This window comes from Falco biarmicus, chromosome 12 (assembly GCF_023638135.1).
Source record: "Falco biarmicus isolate bFalBia1 chromosome 12, bFalBia1.pri, whole genome shotgun sequence".
Classification (NCBI taxonomy): domain Eukaryota; kingdom Metazoa; phylum Chordata; class Aves; order Falconiformes; family Falconidae; genus Falco; species Falco biarmicus.
In genome coordinates, this window is record NC_079299.1 from 11426935 (window position 1) to 11443656 (window position 16722).

General features: G+C 48.6%; 1 protein-coding gene across 1 annotated transcript in view; it reads right to left on the reverse strand.

The window, feature by feature from the left end:
• VASH2 (vasohibin 2) overlaps positions 1–16722 on the reverse strand; it is a 36686-nt gene that overhangs the window by 7611 nt on the left and 12353 nt on the right. Inside the window, exons 4-6 of the mRNA XM_056356972.1 lie at positions 11969–12043; positions 2151–2532; positions 191–306 (exon numbers count right to left, since the gene is read on the reverse strand). Coding sequence (XP_056212947.1) covers positions 191–306; positions 2151–2532; positions 11969–12043 — 573 coding nt within the window. The remainder of the gene's footprint in view (positions 1–190; positions 307–2150; positions 2533–11968; positions 12044–16722) is intronic.

Here is a 16722-nt window from a genome sequence, read left to right on the forward strand (position 1 = left end):
AGCAGCAAGCACAGCAATGCCAGGACATCAGCAGTACTGGCAGCTTCTGGAGCCTCTCCGGTAACTGAGATACCTGGTGCAGTTTTCCTATACGTGCCAGTGAGCACATATAAAACTTTTGTACAGCATAAAATAATATGTCATCACCCTCCATCTCTGACCCGTCAGCAAGGGCAGCAGCAATACTCACGATTTGTCTCTTCTGCACGCCCGTCTCTGAGGGCTGGCTTGTCTTCGGCGAGGGGACAACGACTTACCCCGTGATCTCTCTTTCATCGGAGAATGGGCACTTGAGGGTTTCAGAATCTGCGAGAGATGGGGGAGGGAAGGAAAGGGCGGTCAATAAAGGCAATGGTTCAATGAAAAAATAAAAGGGCCTCATACTGTAACGGAGACAGCACACAAAGAGCCTTCAGTCTCTTGGGGCTTATTCAAACCCTGCCCAGGTTAAGAGGAACCCAAAGCTGTAATCATGTGATAGCTGTTCAGGGGCCTCCTGCAAAAATTAGTTGGTGTCACCAATTCAGTTCCCAGCTAAATACTGAAAAACAGGCCTTCTTCAGAGCTGGCAACAGCAAGGGATAAGAAAACCAGCTCTGAGCCTCAGCTGAAGGAACCTCACGCAGCCAAAAGGCCCTCTCCAGTTTTCCTCTCCACAAACAGATGCGATCTTCTCCCAGGCTAACAGTAAAAATCTCTGACAGCGGGACTTTTCAGTAAGTCTCCAGCCTGCCTTCATCCCCCAGGCCCTCCAAACCTCATCGGGCACAATGCCCACACTCCAGTCTGTTCTTAAGACCTGATCCTCCAAAGTCAGCTCCCTCACAATGGGAGCCCCCTGAATCAAGTGGCCCAAACTCTGCATTAACTCAAGGGAAGGGTCAGATGCAGGGCCTTCAGCCTTCAAGGGTTCAGGGCTGTGGTCCTGGCCTTGAGGCCCTTACAAGGATGGGACCCAGTGTCACAGCTCAGCACACACAGAGCTGGTCTGTCTATCAGAACTATGTTCAGTGAGTCATCTGTCCACACAGACTTCGACTAGAGCCAGCTTCAACCTGTTTCCTTTCTAGATGGTTTTAAAAGTGTGTGAATAGAGAAGGGGGGGGGGGGGGGGGGCAAACACCAAAAAACAACTTCATACATTTGTAATCAAGCACATGTGCTTAAGGCGACAGTATGGTACAAAACTTGGCTGGGCAGAAGGGGTGGCAGCAGGACATAAGGGCTACAATGCCACTGGTGACACCCCCAGATCAGGGCAAGGGGACAGGTGCCTCTGCCAAAAAGGCACGCGGCTGCTACGTAGAAGCCATTCCTCAGCAGGGCAGGGAATGGGAACCCAGAATAACTTGACACGATGCCGCATGCCTCTCCACGAGAGCCAGCCCCATACTTAGCAACACACCTGCTCTGCTCCCATTGCCAGCGGCAGGCTGGAAAGGCACCAAATCCCCTTCCACCGTGACCGCAACCAGCTCCCCACCCACGCCAGCCCCAGAGGCATGGTCAGGGACACCCCTTGTCCCCAAGGGCAGCCAAACCCTCCAGCCCCCTGGCAGCCTGCCCTGTCTCCCCATGGTTTCCCTCTGGGCTCTTCAGTCCAACCAACCCGAGGGGAAGGAGCAGCCTGTCAGGGACTTGCTTTCCTCACCTTTCCCATGTAATCTACTTTGATTTAGCTGAGAGTGGTGGACATCAGGCAGCGCAGGGCGAGCCCACTGGCATGCCCTGCAAGGAGAAGCAGCCACTGACATGGGTGTCCCACGGCACCCCTTGCAGCTCAGGTGCAAAGAGCAGAGATCCCTCCCTGCAACCAGCTCGCCCACCCCACCAGCTTCAGCCCCAGCCATCCTAGTTCTGAAAAACAAACCGGGCAATAGCTCCTTGGTGTCCGGGGACAAGTATGAGTTCAAGCATTTTCCAGCCCGAAGTGGAGACCCTTGAACTAAAAAATAGCTATAAGGGCTTGAAAACACCCCAGGCTCTGTGGGAAAACCATAGAGGCAGATGTAAGCACACCCCCAGCCCATCTGATACCACCTTAATCTCAGGCTGGGGTCAGCCTGCTGACATGAAGCAAGACCAATCTCTGCAGGATGGGACAAGGCACCCCCAACCTCCGAGTCCACCACCCAGATGTGCAGACCTACCTTCATCCTCATATCCCTGGCAAACTTCTCCAGCTCCTTCCTGACTTCCGTGCGCATCATTTTGGATATATTGAGGACCAGCTGTTTCCACTCAATAGGCTGAAAGCTGTGCGGCTCATGCGGGACATATAATCCAATTTTTACTTTTTTCACTGAATGCAAGTACTTTTTATAGGAGTCTTCAAATTCAAAGATGAGGTCGCTCAGAGTTCGGTAAGTTAGAGGTTTGTCCATCAGATCTGATCGTCTGCTCATGCCCAATGAGCCATACCGGCCGTTGCAGTAAATCCCGAGCACCACGTGATGAAAATAATTCCCTGAGAAGTGGGTTTTAAAGCTGATGGGGAATCGTTCCACAGAGGGTTGCCCGTTCGTTAAGTATCTGGTGTGCACCGTGTCAAGACAACAACAGTGCTGGGAAGGGAACACATACAATCACATCTGTAAGACATCATTAGCAACTGGGGTTTTTTTAACTGCCAGGCCATGTGCTTTTTTGCAAGCACAAATTTATTCTCGCTGTGCCCCAGAAACAGTCAATGCTGCCAAAACCCATTTCACCACTTGGAGAATAAGATGCAATGGTTCAGGCAGGAAAGGCCCTGACTCTTAACCACACTTGGGGGGAAGGAAAAAACCCAACACAACAGTGTTGGGGCCAGAGGAGAGACCACCCTCCCCAGATCTGTGGGAACTCCCCCATTTCATACCAACATCAAACACCCATGCTTCCAAAATGGAACAGCGTTCCCACCATTTCATGCTGGAGCTTGGTATGACTCAGGTATCGATCCTCACTTTCCCACTTCTTCAACCAGTACAAAAAATCTGAATGTATTCCTCTCCAGGATGACAGTCTGTCTTTCCATCTGCAAACTGGTCCTCAGCATGCCCACTCCTCAAACAAGAGGAGTTTTTGTGTGCTACCCTTGTAACACGTTGCTGAGATGAACAAAGTAAAACTCCCAGATGGATAATTAATTAGACAAGCACAGAGACACGGTCAGAACAAATGCTTTTGCTTTTAAAAGCAAAACACGTCCCCTGAATCACTGCTGGCCATTTCAAATAGACCACGTGCAGAGGCTAGGTCCTAGCTCCGTAACAGCATCACTGAGATGATTCTGAGAGCTGATCTCAGAAGGGAACTATGTGTGTGTCCCAGGTCACCTCGGGAGGCTGCTGGTCTGTGCCATGGGGAGGAGAGGCTGAGATTCCCTCACACAAGTGGTTTTGCGTCAGTGACTACGTTGCATGTGGCTCCCTGCTGCTAATCCCTGGACAGCTGAAACCCAACCTGGCTCCACATGCTGACGGCTGGCCCCTGGGACAGCAGGTGCCCTTCGCTTCTGCAGCCGAGACCCCCACCCATGCCTGGGGAATGGAGAAGGGAAGACCAGAAAAGGCTGCAGCAAGACGCTCCAGCTCACGGTTACTCCAGCCAGAGGCACCTGCTGTAATCCTAGAGCCATCCCTGGAGGCAGACACAGTCAAGGCAGTCGGTCAGGGCTGTGCCACTACAAAATACACCAGCCCAAGGAGCAGCACTGCCAGGACAGCATCAAGGCAGCCTGAAGAATGGAGGAGTGGCACTGGCTACTGCTGGAGCTGCAGGAACCGGCTCAGACCAGGGTCCTGCTCTGAGGATCTCCAGCATCCCCTCCTCCCCCTACCCTGTGCCCAAGAAGGGTCTTTAACAGCAGTGAAACAAGAGGCACTGCACAGCTGAGATGCCCTGGGATGTTATTGCGGCTGGTCTGCCTCCCTTGTCTGCGTAGCACGGCTGCCCGACAGCTGCTGGGAAACAGAGAACACAAAAAGCCTTTGTACCAACGGTGTAAAACACAATTTGTGCTTGATTCTGGTTCTGCCCAGCCTGACACCCCACCTCACCACCAGTGCAACTCCCCAGGATGCTGACCTCCTGCCTGCACCCTGCATTTCACCTCTTCTCTCTACAGGGGTGCAGAAAAAGTATACAATGACTGTCATCTGTCTTGCAAGCATTTTCTCAAGTGGATGTTTCACCCACCTGATGTTTGTTGAATTTCACGTATTCAAACTTTTGCCCTCCAGGCGAATGCAGAAACCAACTAGTAAAAGATTCGTGAACTGCCCAGAATATGAGGTCAAGAGCAATGAGTTAAACCTCTGTACAAAAAAAACCAAACACGCAAGAAAAATACGTTGGCAAAAATCTTTCGTAACAGCCGCAGGGAAGCTTTTCGGTTCAATGTCAAACATATTTAACTGTATTCAGTGCTAGATGTCATCCGCTTTAGCAGTCTGGAGAAAACGTATTAGAGGGTATACGAACAGACAACGCTATGGACCCAGCTCCTGGTGCACTTCAGTATCTGTATGACAGTAAGTCTGGACGAGCGTGCGGAACAGAGCGCAGACCTCCCTGCCACGCACACAACCCCCTGCCCAGCCAAGCCTACATGCACCCACCTCTGCCCACCTGCTGCCCCACCTACATCAAACACAAACACCCTGCAGCAACTGTCAAAGCTCACCCTGATATCAACTACACCAACAAGGGCCAGAAATAGCTTTATTGCCTTCGGTGGTCTCGCTGGATCACTGCTGCATTAGGACTAGCTTCTCCAAGAGAAACCCCACACCATCTGTAGAATTAAAAGAGTATAAATACACTGCAAGGTCAGAATGGAGCCCAGCACCATTATATCAACTGGAAAACTCAGCCCACAGTCACCTCATTTAAAAGGTCACCTTGCTCCAGGCCTTAAAAGGAGCATCCTGCGTACATCAAAGTCATGTTACAATAATTTGTGTCCTACAGACAGATTCTTGCAGAAGCCCATTGTATTTATCATTCTGTGTAACTGAAAAAGCAGTATCTTTTATTAACACCTATGAAGCTTTCAAACATCACCACTATTTTTCCCCCTTATTATGAAAGGGTTTTCTCTCTGCTCCCCGAGTGCCTTTCTATTAAGTCCATACAAAGCTTTGGTGGCCACCTGCCACACATATACACTTCTGCCATGAGGGTCTTGGAGAAGTTGTAATTTAATCTCATTAAATACTAGGTAGGAGTAAAAGAATCTTTTGAGGACAGAAATTACCCACCATCAAATAACCCAGCAACAACCGCTGTGGAAATTAACCTTTAGGTACAGGTTGCTTCTACTGAGCGACTAGTTAATGAAAGTCTCCACCCGAGATGAAATACACAGCAAATGCGCTGGAAAGGCACGTCAGATCTTCCCCTCCATCCATGCATCATTATTATTTCTTTTCCTTTCTGCTCTGCCCAAGGAGAGCTGTATTGTGGCAAACAAAAGGCAACGACACAGCAATGCCGCAGCTGTAATCACACTTTTGAGCTGGGACTGTAACTACAGCATGGAGAGTCGGGGAGTAAATTATGCGCCACAATAGAGAAGCAGTGCAGAGTAGGAGAGGGCAAAAGCAGCTGTAACAAAAGCTCGGTGGCCTCCCGATCCCAGATCTTAGTGTAAATCAAAGGAGCAGAAAAACTGCACTGAGGGATGCTGATCTTGGATATCATACAAGAGGGACAATGCTAATCTTCTGACTGGCCACCTCTTGCTCCAGTATCCCTCCTCTTCCCCCACACCCAGGAAATGCACAAGGACAATACCCAGAGCTTCACCAGGGTCTCACGGGAATGGGCTGGTACGACACGTCCCCAGCCCTCAGAGATTCCCAGACTCTGCCCACCCTGACTCTCAGCTCTTCTGCAGCCTCATACTAGTCCTTCAACCTCAATTTCTTCCACCCCAGAGACACTAGTGCCTGCCAGCCAGGGCTGTGTGTTAGGCAACTGATGAATTCTGCTCTCTTACCCCAGCAGGCTTTTCAAAGAGACCAGTCTGAGTCAAAGGACTGTGAGAAGAACTGGGCCCAAAGCTTACAACATGCTTTGGGGGTGACATGCCATTAGGGTAACCCAGTATGGCTCTGCTACAGATATCTCTTGTGTCTGGGGCCCCCAACATAAGAAGGACATGGACCTGTTGGAGTGAGTCCAGAGGAGGCCACAAAGATGCTCAGAGGGCCGGAGCACCTCTCCTGTGAAGACAGGCTGAGACAATTGAGGTTGTTCAGCCTGGAGAAGAGAAGGCTCCCAGGAGACCTTTCAGCAGCCTGCCAGTACCTAGACAGGGCCTACAGAAAAGCTGGAGAGGGACTTTTTACAAGGGCATGTCGCGATAGGACAAAGGGGAATGGCTTTAAACTGAAAGAGGGTAGGTTTAGATTAGGTATCAGGAAGAAATTCTTCACTATGAGGGTGGTGAGGCACTGGAACAGCTGCCCAGAGCAGCTGTGGATGCCCCATCCCTGGAGGTGTTCAGGCCCAGGTTGGATGGGGCTTTGAGCAACCTGGTCTAGTAGAAGGCGTCCCTGCCCGTGGGTTGGAACTAGATGGTCTTTAAGGTTCCTTCCAACCCAAACCATTCTATGATTCTAACAAGTAGGCTTCCTCGAGCACACCAACACTGCTAGCAGCCTGCAGAAAGGGCCAGACTTCCCATGCCAGCATGCAGCTCCTATGAATCTGCAAGTCAACACAAGCACACCATCCTCCAAGCCACAGGTTGTTCTACTTCCTTAGGCCCACTGCCTTCACCACCCAGGCTCAGGCATAACCTAGCTTGCGTACTTGGGAGACACTCAGACCCCAGACTCAAATACAAGCAAGACTTGGGACACAAAACCTGCACTCTGGCCACCACATCTTCCTGGGCAGCGGGAAAACTTAGTAGCAGCATTAGTCAGTTCAAAAGAAAAGAGGAAGATTAGTTAAAATGTCAGCTGAGTCAGCCCCTTAGTTTTAAAACTCTGGAGCAGAAAGCATCTGCATGGGTTAAGTTTGCACGCTCACACAATGACTCAATCAGTGCCCTTCTGTGGCTTGAGGATGGTTGCTGGTTGTTTTGGTGTTTTTTTTCCCTCCACCTCCTGGTGAATTCTAATATCAAAAAAATCCTACAAAGAAGTCCCGGCATCTTCCCCTCCCCCCTAGTACATACCCTCCCCTGCACAGGTGCCCCCACTGCAGAGCACAGAGCAGTTCCCAGCCAGAAGACAGAGACCTGAAGCCCTTCACCTTGTCTACTTTCAGCAGCAACTTTTAGAAAAATTTCGCATTCTCTCTTACTTTTTTGTTTTTCTCTCTTCTTGATAAATAATCAGAGCAGGATCTTTCCATGTGCCAGCACTGTGGCTCCAGACTTCGAACATTTCTGGAAATGGGTCTTAGCAGCTGACAGCACCCACCAGACGGCAGCTGGCTCCCCATGGCTAGGTGAGCTTGGGTTACTTGCCACCAGCAGTTTTCCCACCACTGCTAGGAACTGTAGCCAACTGTTGAGGAGGTGAGGGGACACGCTGTGAGGACCTCAGCCCACCTGCATCTAAACCAGCTTCAACGTGATTTTAGTGGGAGGGGGGGCAAACCCTGGTGCATTTGCCAAGCTGACAGACAGCAACTGTGCAAGGGGTGCACGAGCCGCGGGCGAGGAGACAAGCACTGTGTCCCCTCTCTGCAGCACCAACATGAACCCAGACCCACAGAGACCCCCTAGGGGGAGGGGACACAGTGAGACCCTCCTCCTCAGAGCTCCGGAGGTAAAAAAAGCCCCAATATAAGACAGTGCACCAAGGCCCTGCAGAGCCCACAGCAGCCTGAAACAAAGCAAGACATGCTCACATTTCAGATGCAAGTGCCAGCACCAATTGTTTGACCAGACCAGCCTGCCAATGCTGACACCCAAGCAGATCTAAGCACCCAGCTGTCCCAGTGCCCAGACTTGCAAGTGCTTCTCCTCCGGCTGCAGGAAGACCCAGCATCACTCCTGACACCTTCTGGTGTCTCTGCTACAAGTCCCACTCTGCCTTGCAAACCAAAGACAAAAGAGGGAAAGCCAGGTGAACCTGCTATTAGGCAAATGAATGCCCATTGCACTGCTTGTGCTAATCAATTTGTTATTTATTAGCCTGAAATTCTCCCTTATTTAACTCGGACAAGATGACACTGCAGTGCTTCATGTCTTAGAGCCCAGCAAGGGTGTTTTTTTGCTGAAGTCTCTGTACTCATCTTGACCAAAATCACAGGGTGTCTCATCCTCTCCTCTCTTGCCACTTGCAAAGGCTAGGGGAGTGTGAGCAGGCACCCCGAGCCATCACAGCAGGCTGTGCCACATAGCACAAGCAAGCTGGAGGGGACAAGATCAGTCTGCAAGGAGCAAGGAGGCAGTTTTATTTACAATAGCTCAGAGTGAGGAGGTGGAGCTGGAGGAAAATAAACCTCACACTTCAAAAGTGTCAGATAAGGCTTCAGGAAAAACAGAAGAGCTATTTTTCTGAGCAACCAAGCAACTGCTCATAATGTCAGAGGGCCTCCAACCACCAGCAGCAAACACACAGAGAAATTTCCAACCACAGCCTGGAGTCAGATGGCATTTCCCACAGGCTCCAGGAGTGCCAAGATCCCAGGCTTGGAACTGCGAGGTAGAATGCTACCAAGCTCACATCAGGCTGTCTTCTGCCAGGAGAGCCTCAGTTCGCCCCGGCAGCTCCAGTGTCCACAAAGGAACAGCTCGAGCAGCCGGCTCTGCCTCTCAAAGCAGGACTGCCCAGCCAGCATCCTTCATTTTGAGGTGCCTGTCCTCCAGTGCCCAGCTGCAGTCCAAGCCAACTAGCTTAAGATCAGATTGTGACAGAGGAAGCAATTAAAAGCTCTCTCCTGGCTCTTCCCAGGTATAGAGGGGCTGCAGGTATTCAGCAGGACCCTACTTGGCCATATTTCAGTTAGTGAGTGGGTCGAGCTCTGGACAAGCATGCAGGAGGCAAAAAGGGGCACTGTGGGGACATCAATAGCCTGCAACGACTGCAAGAAAATCTTCCCCTTACTGAAAACACTCACTTCCAGCCCATGGATGTACCTGCTAGGCAGGAGGAGAAGAATGGGCCCAGGCCTCCAGCAGAGATAAACATCCACTGATTAAAATGTGCAGAAGGTATAGTGCAGAAGCCATTCAATAATTTCTCCCTCCTGAGGCACTTCTGCTCTCCTCTTCCTCATGTAATAATATATTGGACAGGGGAAGGTCTAATACACTGCATGGGCCTGACAGTTACCTCACGTGAGCCAGGAGAGGCACACTGAAGGCAACAGGAGCGAGTTATGTTCACCCAACAGACACACTCTGCGAGACTCCCTGAGGATGGATGCACCATGCCACTCCCCTCTCTCCTGTCTGATATTTTGCTCTTCCCATTGTGAATACAGTACGGATGAAAATCCCTTGGCACTTTTTGGTTTGCTATTCTTTCTTGAGCACAAGTCATTTGGATTCTTGCTCAGAAAGAATGGGTTAAATGCACCATTACTCAGCTGATTTGCAAGAGAACTGAGAAATACCCTGGGGAAGATGGCAGGAGGAATGTCTCCAGTTAGGCTCTGACTTGAGATGCGCAGCCAGTACAGACAGCTACACAGAGAAGAAGAGCCATGCAGAATGCTGCAAAATAATACTGGAAGATCTATACGAGCTTTCAGTCATCTCACTGCAGCTGCTCCCTTGGTGCATGCAGACAGGGCTGTTCAGTATTTTAACTCATTGCCCTATAAAAATGCTTCAAGATCTACTGCGAAGGCAATTATGTAGAACTTAATTCTGCACCAAGAAGGATTACAGAAGTGTTTTATAATAAGTCACATAGCAAGAGGCAATTGCATCAGCCAGCAAGCAGTACAATTAAAATGATACCTTGCTAAGCTGCTCTGTGCAAGCCGGCCTTTGAATGAAGGCTCATGACAAGGGGCTGCTGTAGGGGCTGCGCTCTTCTCGGTATCCAAGCAACGTGGCAAAGCCTGCCAGCACACAAATTACAAGCAGTACCTTATTTCCGGAGACAGAGATGGAAACGAGAGGCTAACACAGACACGCAGAGGGATGCTTAGCTCAGGTGTATGGGAAGAGGTTGGTTTGACACTTGGGAGAGGGTAAACCGCATCTCTCATCTAGTAACCACCTGACCTTGGAAAGCAAGTCACAGCTGCTGGCTTCACCACGTATGCATCCAGAGGGCAATGCTGAAGACCAAAATGTCACAGCTGAGAAAAATCAGCAAACTTCCCCACGTGGTTTACAAAGATGCCTCCTGAAACTCACATGGTGCACATGCAGCACAGCACCAAGAGGTTCTGCACAGGCACAAGGTTTGTACCAGCCACTTTCAAAGCACACTTATTCAGACAGCCTATCCACCCCGCACTGCTACACCCTGTGTGCCCACAAGCAAAAAACTCAGGGAAAGTATAAACCATAGTTTTCAAATATTTTGATTCTCGCACTTCTTAAATTAAAAAAAAAATAAAAATGAGCAAAAGTCAGGTTTGAGCCAGGCAGAAAAAACCCTCTTTCCAAATGAAAATAAAAGTCAAATCTTTCAGATCAGCAAGAATACTTTCAGGTTATCCTGGTCATCTGTACGCCACCAATCACCCTCTGCTTGTGTGGTATGTGGAATAATCAGTTCAGTGCTAGAAATGCAGCACTAGAAGCCACACTGACTCTGCAAAGCAGCAGCAATTCCATCTGGGGATTATTTCCCCCATCCCTTTTGTCCCCAAATAGTTTCGACACAACCCTGACACAAGGGCAAGCACAACAGATCCACTGACATAATTTCTGTTTCCGGGAGGGCATCAGTTTGAGTCTTTTGCCAGCACCAAGCCCCCATGACCCCCATCCCTCTAGCTGCATGCAGACCCTGCCAGCATTGTCAGCCAGAGCCACCATCCACACTGAGACCTGAAGCCCATCCCTGGTGCACTGGGAGCCAAGCACAGCCACCAACAGCACCTGGCGCACACTCCGCAGACCTCTGAGCTCAGCACGGACTGCATCCAGCAACAAGCCTCACACACCACATGTTTGCTCAGCCCACGTCCCCTCCTCACCCCTACAGCAACCACCCCTTCTCGTGAGCCAACCCTGGGCACTACCTGCCCAGCTCTGCCAGCTCCTCTCCCGCGAGAGGGGGCAGCAGCAGCAAGCAAAACGCCACAGAGACATGCCAGAAGCTGGTCTGCTTCGGGGTTTATTTTGGGTTGGCTTTTTGTTTTGTTTTAAATCAATTTTTTTCAGTTGTGGTAAAACGTACCCAGCATACAATTATTCCTGTAACCCTGCCTTGCTCTCCTCTGGTGTTTTAGGGTGATGCAGGTTGATTTACCAGTGACAGCACAAGAAGGTCAAGAAGCAAGTCTGTCTCTGAATGAATATATTCTTGTGTTTTTTCTAAGACTGAATAAGAAGCAAGCACTATGTTAAGGTAAAGCTTAAGTGCTCAACTGCGATACACATTCCTGCACAAAGCACAGCTGTGGGCCGAGAGACCAAGACTAAGATGACTTTGCCATGTAAACATTAGACAAACACAGGACAGAGCAGTGTTCCTCAGGTGCTACCAAGCTCTGACAATAACTGGCAGAGAAATACTAAAGAAGACAACAAGGACTGTGTAGACAGCTACTCATCTGGACACGTTGGGTCAGATCCTGACATTACACAGATTACCAGGGCAGGAGGCAAAGTCAGCACGACCAGAGCATGACACCCGTGAACTGGGCACCCAGCATTCAAACTCCTGCTGACAGGCCCTAGGCGATTCAGCAACTTGTTCATCACTACCATGGCAGTTCCCCGAGCTGCTGGCACTCACCTTTGGCTGTGACCATCTCAGACACCATCTGGGAAGGGCAATATAGTAAATGGCGCTGCAGTGGAAAAAGTCGCAGGCATGTGAAAGGATACATCCCCAGGATAACTGCTTCAAGGCATTTGATAGGTAAAGACTCCCTGGTCATTTCTTTTGCTGTCTCCATTAACCTAGGACAGAAATAAAAAAGTTTTCAGTCCTTTCAGTTGGAGCAGCTGACAGGAATCAGAGCCCTCTCCCACACGGAGAGCCAGGTGTGTCTGGTTCTTAACTCAGCAAGCACTTGTGAACTTGATTGTCCTCTTCAGCAACTTGCCAGAGCCCTGTTGACTTCTGGAGGATGACTGGAAGAAAAAGCAAAACAAAACCACACAAAAAGGTGTCCGGCATCCCAGTGCCTTCCAGCCTCTGAAAATGGGTTGGAGGAATGCAGTCCTTGCAGCAACTCCATGAGAATCACTTCAGACTGTAACACAAAGCCCTGCTGAGCTACAAAAGCTGGCAATCATGCAAGCTCCTACAGCAGGACCTAGTTTAGCTTATTTTCAAGAGAACCTGGCTCTCCTGTGGAAAAAAACAGTGAAGAGACGATGGTTACATGATGGCCCCCTGGAAGTTACAAATGCCTCTGTGAGCCTATAGCTATAGGTGCAGACTAGAATGTAATGCCTTCTTACCAAGGCGTGTTCTGCAGAAAGCTCTACTAACACAGGCACTCTACACCACTGCAAGCTGAGCTATCATCTTGCTGCTGCTCCCCACCTCGTGCACACTGGAGAAGTGGTAAAAAACATAGGATTCTTCTGTGGGAGTACAGGAAACTATGCATGCCCAGGATCTTGCAAATTCACAGAGTTTAGTTACAATTTGGACTCTGTCTTTGGAGTGGAGTTATGCGACAGGGACAACACCATGATAAGAAACAAGCAACCTGATCTCAGCTCAGCTGAGAAAGCTGTGATGCCAGACTGACGCCACACCATCAACCAACTAGGTACCCTATCCCCTTCCCCAAGCAGATCCTAAAATCCTGGAGAGTTAAAAAGAAACAAAAAATGCTGAAAGGAGACCAAAAAAAGGCCAGAAGAGTCATACCCAATGACACATACACACACAAAAAAAGCTAAAAACCAAACCAAAGGATGACATCTATTTTGAAGTCTTCTCTATCCGTATCTTTTACCTGAGAAGTGCTTTGTAAACAGATCCCTGCACTAAGCATATACAACATTAAACAATAAAAGTATTTGTGTTAGAGAAGATTATGAAAATATCCATCTGAAACCATTCGAGTCTCTTTTTCCCACTTTCTAATTCACCCACCTCATACATTTTAAACCTCGATTGAGGCGATACAGCTTCCACCGCTATTACAGCCTGTCACAGCCGTTCCATGTCCCATTTATCCAAGTTAGAAATTATCTTTTCATTTGTAAACAACCGCCCTTTACACTCTGCCTGCAATACAGAAGACAAATTAGAGTTAGCCAGCCTCCTACATGCTCACAATCAGCCACAGAAACCCCACTGCTGGAAGCACAGAGCGAGGGTGAGGGCACACAATGGGGCCCCTTCATCCCCCACAGTAGCTCCTCAGTGCTGGTCACAGCAGTAGCTGCTGCAAAGCCCCGTCTCCGTCCAGGGAAGTATTACACGTGGACAATGCATAGGAGGTATCCATGAACAAAACGATCCACTGAATTGCCTATCTTCTAACTCCAGGGGAGTTAAAAGTCACAGCTGATTATGAATGTGCAGCAGAAGTGGGAAAAAGCTCAAGTTGTAAAGCTATTTAGCTTGAAGCCATGGTTACATGCCTGGTTAACATGGTCTGAGGGACAGAGACAGCATCTCCTGCTCAGGTCTACACCTATGCTGACCCTGCTGCCAGCAGGCAAACTCAGTGCTTCATCACCCCATGCAGCATCAGTTGTCCTAACATCTGCTTTTATAGGCTCACTGCTGTCATGATTTCAAGGTGTTGTCAGCATGGAGATAGCATTAATGGCTCCACGGCCAGGAGGGTAATTGGCCTAAATGAGCACTCATATTACTACCGACTTATCTGTCACAGCAACACTCATTCTATTTAATACTAAGTTGTATTTAACATGCACTCTGTTTGCAAGCCACATACACGCTGGTTCTGAAACACAGCTCTCCAGCACACTATATGGTTATTAAGACAGATTTAAATCAAATGGGAAAGGCATTTCACTTGCTTAAAAATGTGTGACCCACTAGTGCACAGGTAGCACAGCTGTCCCTGCTGAGGCTAGTGGCAGCCCTCCCTTCCCTTTATATGGCATCGCTGGGCTCTGAAGGGACCCCGGGAAGCCCTCCTGTCCCACCTCCTGCTCAAGGCACCCAGGTCTAGGAGCTGTAGCAGGTGCTCAGAGCCCACCCAGGACCTTGCAGCTCAGAGACAGCCATGGCCTCTGGACCATGACAGTGATGAGGGTCTGTGCAAGGGGAGCATTGGTCAGGAGGCATCACCAATAATCAGCAAATGAGCATCCATCTGCACCCAGCGAGCAGGTCATGCCCTTGCACACATCCATCCCTAGACTCCTGGGGAAGACTCTGCAAGCAGTTTGCTTTTTCCTCTGTGTTTACAGCACAGACCACTGGGTTTACACAGATGACCCAGTTCAATAGCCACTGAGAGTTTTTCTTCTGCTTTTAACCAGCTTGAGACAAAGCATGGGCTTAAACCTTGTGTTTGCATTGGAAGCAAAGCCTTTGGAGAATCCCCGAGCCACCGCTCTGCCCAAGGCAGCATAAGCCAAATCTAAATCACTCCTCACAGATAATTTTCCAACCTACTTTTAACTGGTTTCTCAAAGGCTTGGGAACCCACCAGTTAATCTACCCTATACTTAACCTTGCATCTAAGAAGGTCCCCTAATGTTTAAACTAAATCTTTCACTTCTTGCAATTTAAATCAGAAGCTATTTCTGCTATCCACAGTGGGCATGGAGAGCATTTATTATCACTCCTCTTGCAACAGACATTTATGTATGCAACAGGCTGTAATCTACCCTCTTTGTAAACATGAGAAGGCAGACAGATATTCCCCCCCTTCAAAATCCCTTCCCCCCCCCCCCCCCTCCCCCTCAAAGCTTCCCCCTTAGGTCATGTTTTCTAGACCTTCTGTAAGATTTGTTGCTTTCCTTTTGGAGTATCTTCAACTGACTCACATCTCTCAGTCCTTCAGCTAAGCCCACCACACCATATTACGAACATTTCCTTCTGAATCCAATTTTCAGTATATTTTTTGCAACCAACCCAGTGTGCTGTTGGCTTTTTCCCTGTTGACCCACACTTCAGTTTATTGGGGTTTTTTTGTTGTTGGGGTTTTTTTATTGTTCTTTAGTTGTTTTTTGAGGGAGGTTGGTTGGTTTGTTTATTGGGGAGTTTTTGGTGGGGTGTATGTTTGGTTTTGGTTGGGTTTGGGGTTTTTTTTTTGTTTGTTTGTTTTTTCTTAGGCTCAGCCCTTCTTTGCAAAACTAGCCTTTGGTTCTCCACGGTGTATTCCCACAGCTGGCTCTTCCCAAAACCCTCCTTCTGCATCTGCCCTTACTAAATTACCTGTTTGTTCCAGAGCAGCTCTCTTCAAGATCACTTTGAATCCCAATTCCACCTTGCAAAGCCTTGTCAACTTGTCCAGCCTGGACTGCTAAGTGCATGTATTAGCAAACAATTAGTCTTACCCATACCATTAAGGAAAAAACACTGACCTGGGACAGAGATTGCACCCCTGGCCTGACAAACTCTGCTAGGCAAGAGCACAAGAGCAAGCTATTAAGCACCACTTGCTTAAGCGCTGCTTTTCACAAGGTTGGGTCCTTGTGTTAGTTTTAGACTCAAGGCCCCCACCTTATCTGGAGGCTGCCAAAAGCCATACTAAAGCAGAGAGCTATCACATCCACACCTTCTCCCTCATTGACAAAAGCTCTTACACCCTCATTGAACAAACTTAGCAGAAACAAACTGTGCCAAACTAAATTCACACTGCCTTTCACCTACCCCGAAACTGCAGATAAACTCACAAAGTTCTTAATTTTATTTTTTCTCTCTCTCTCTTTTTTTTTTTTTTTTTTTTAAGGTTCATATCTTTGCCTTTCCCAGTTTCCAACAAAAGCAGCCATCCTCCCCACGCTTTCTAACAGTATTAATGGTTTGGAAGCTGCTTGTCGCTTCTCCAAGTGATCTAGGAGAAACAATGGAGCATCCAGCTCATTTGAAAATAACTCATTACAAGCACTCTTTGACTTGTATTTCCCCTATTTTCTTAGACTCCTAAATTCTTACCACAGTCGCAGATGTTAATCGCAACCAGAAAGTCTGCACTTTCCAGAAAGTTAAACTTGTGATTGAAGATTTAAGGAAGGCGGAAAAGAATTAAAACCAGCATTACGCGTTTCAATTCCCTGCCTGAGCAGGGTTTGTTTCTGGGATTGTCTTTAAATCTTTCCAGTTATCTGAAAAGACTCCACTCCACATATATGGCTAATGCAGTACTCTACAATCTCATACCACAGATAGCTGGGAATTAGCTCAAAGCCACCTTCTTCACAGACCCCAGTGAGCATGGGGGCAGCCCATCTCTTCCAGTTACTCAAGGCAGACTGCTACAGTCAAAAAAAAGCATCATGCAGCTTCCCTCTTTGCAGCATTTACGCCACTATCTACAGTCTGCCAGGCAGATCTCTATGCCAGACCACAGTGAGCAATTCTGCCTTTTAACAAACGTAGCCAACAGGAACAGACTGCATGCTCCTCCCTCGAGATCTAGTCCTTGGCAGATGGTGGTATTTCCTTGTTAATCGACTAAAATGTCTTTCAG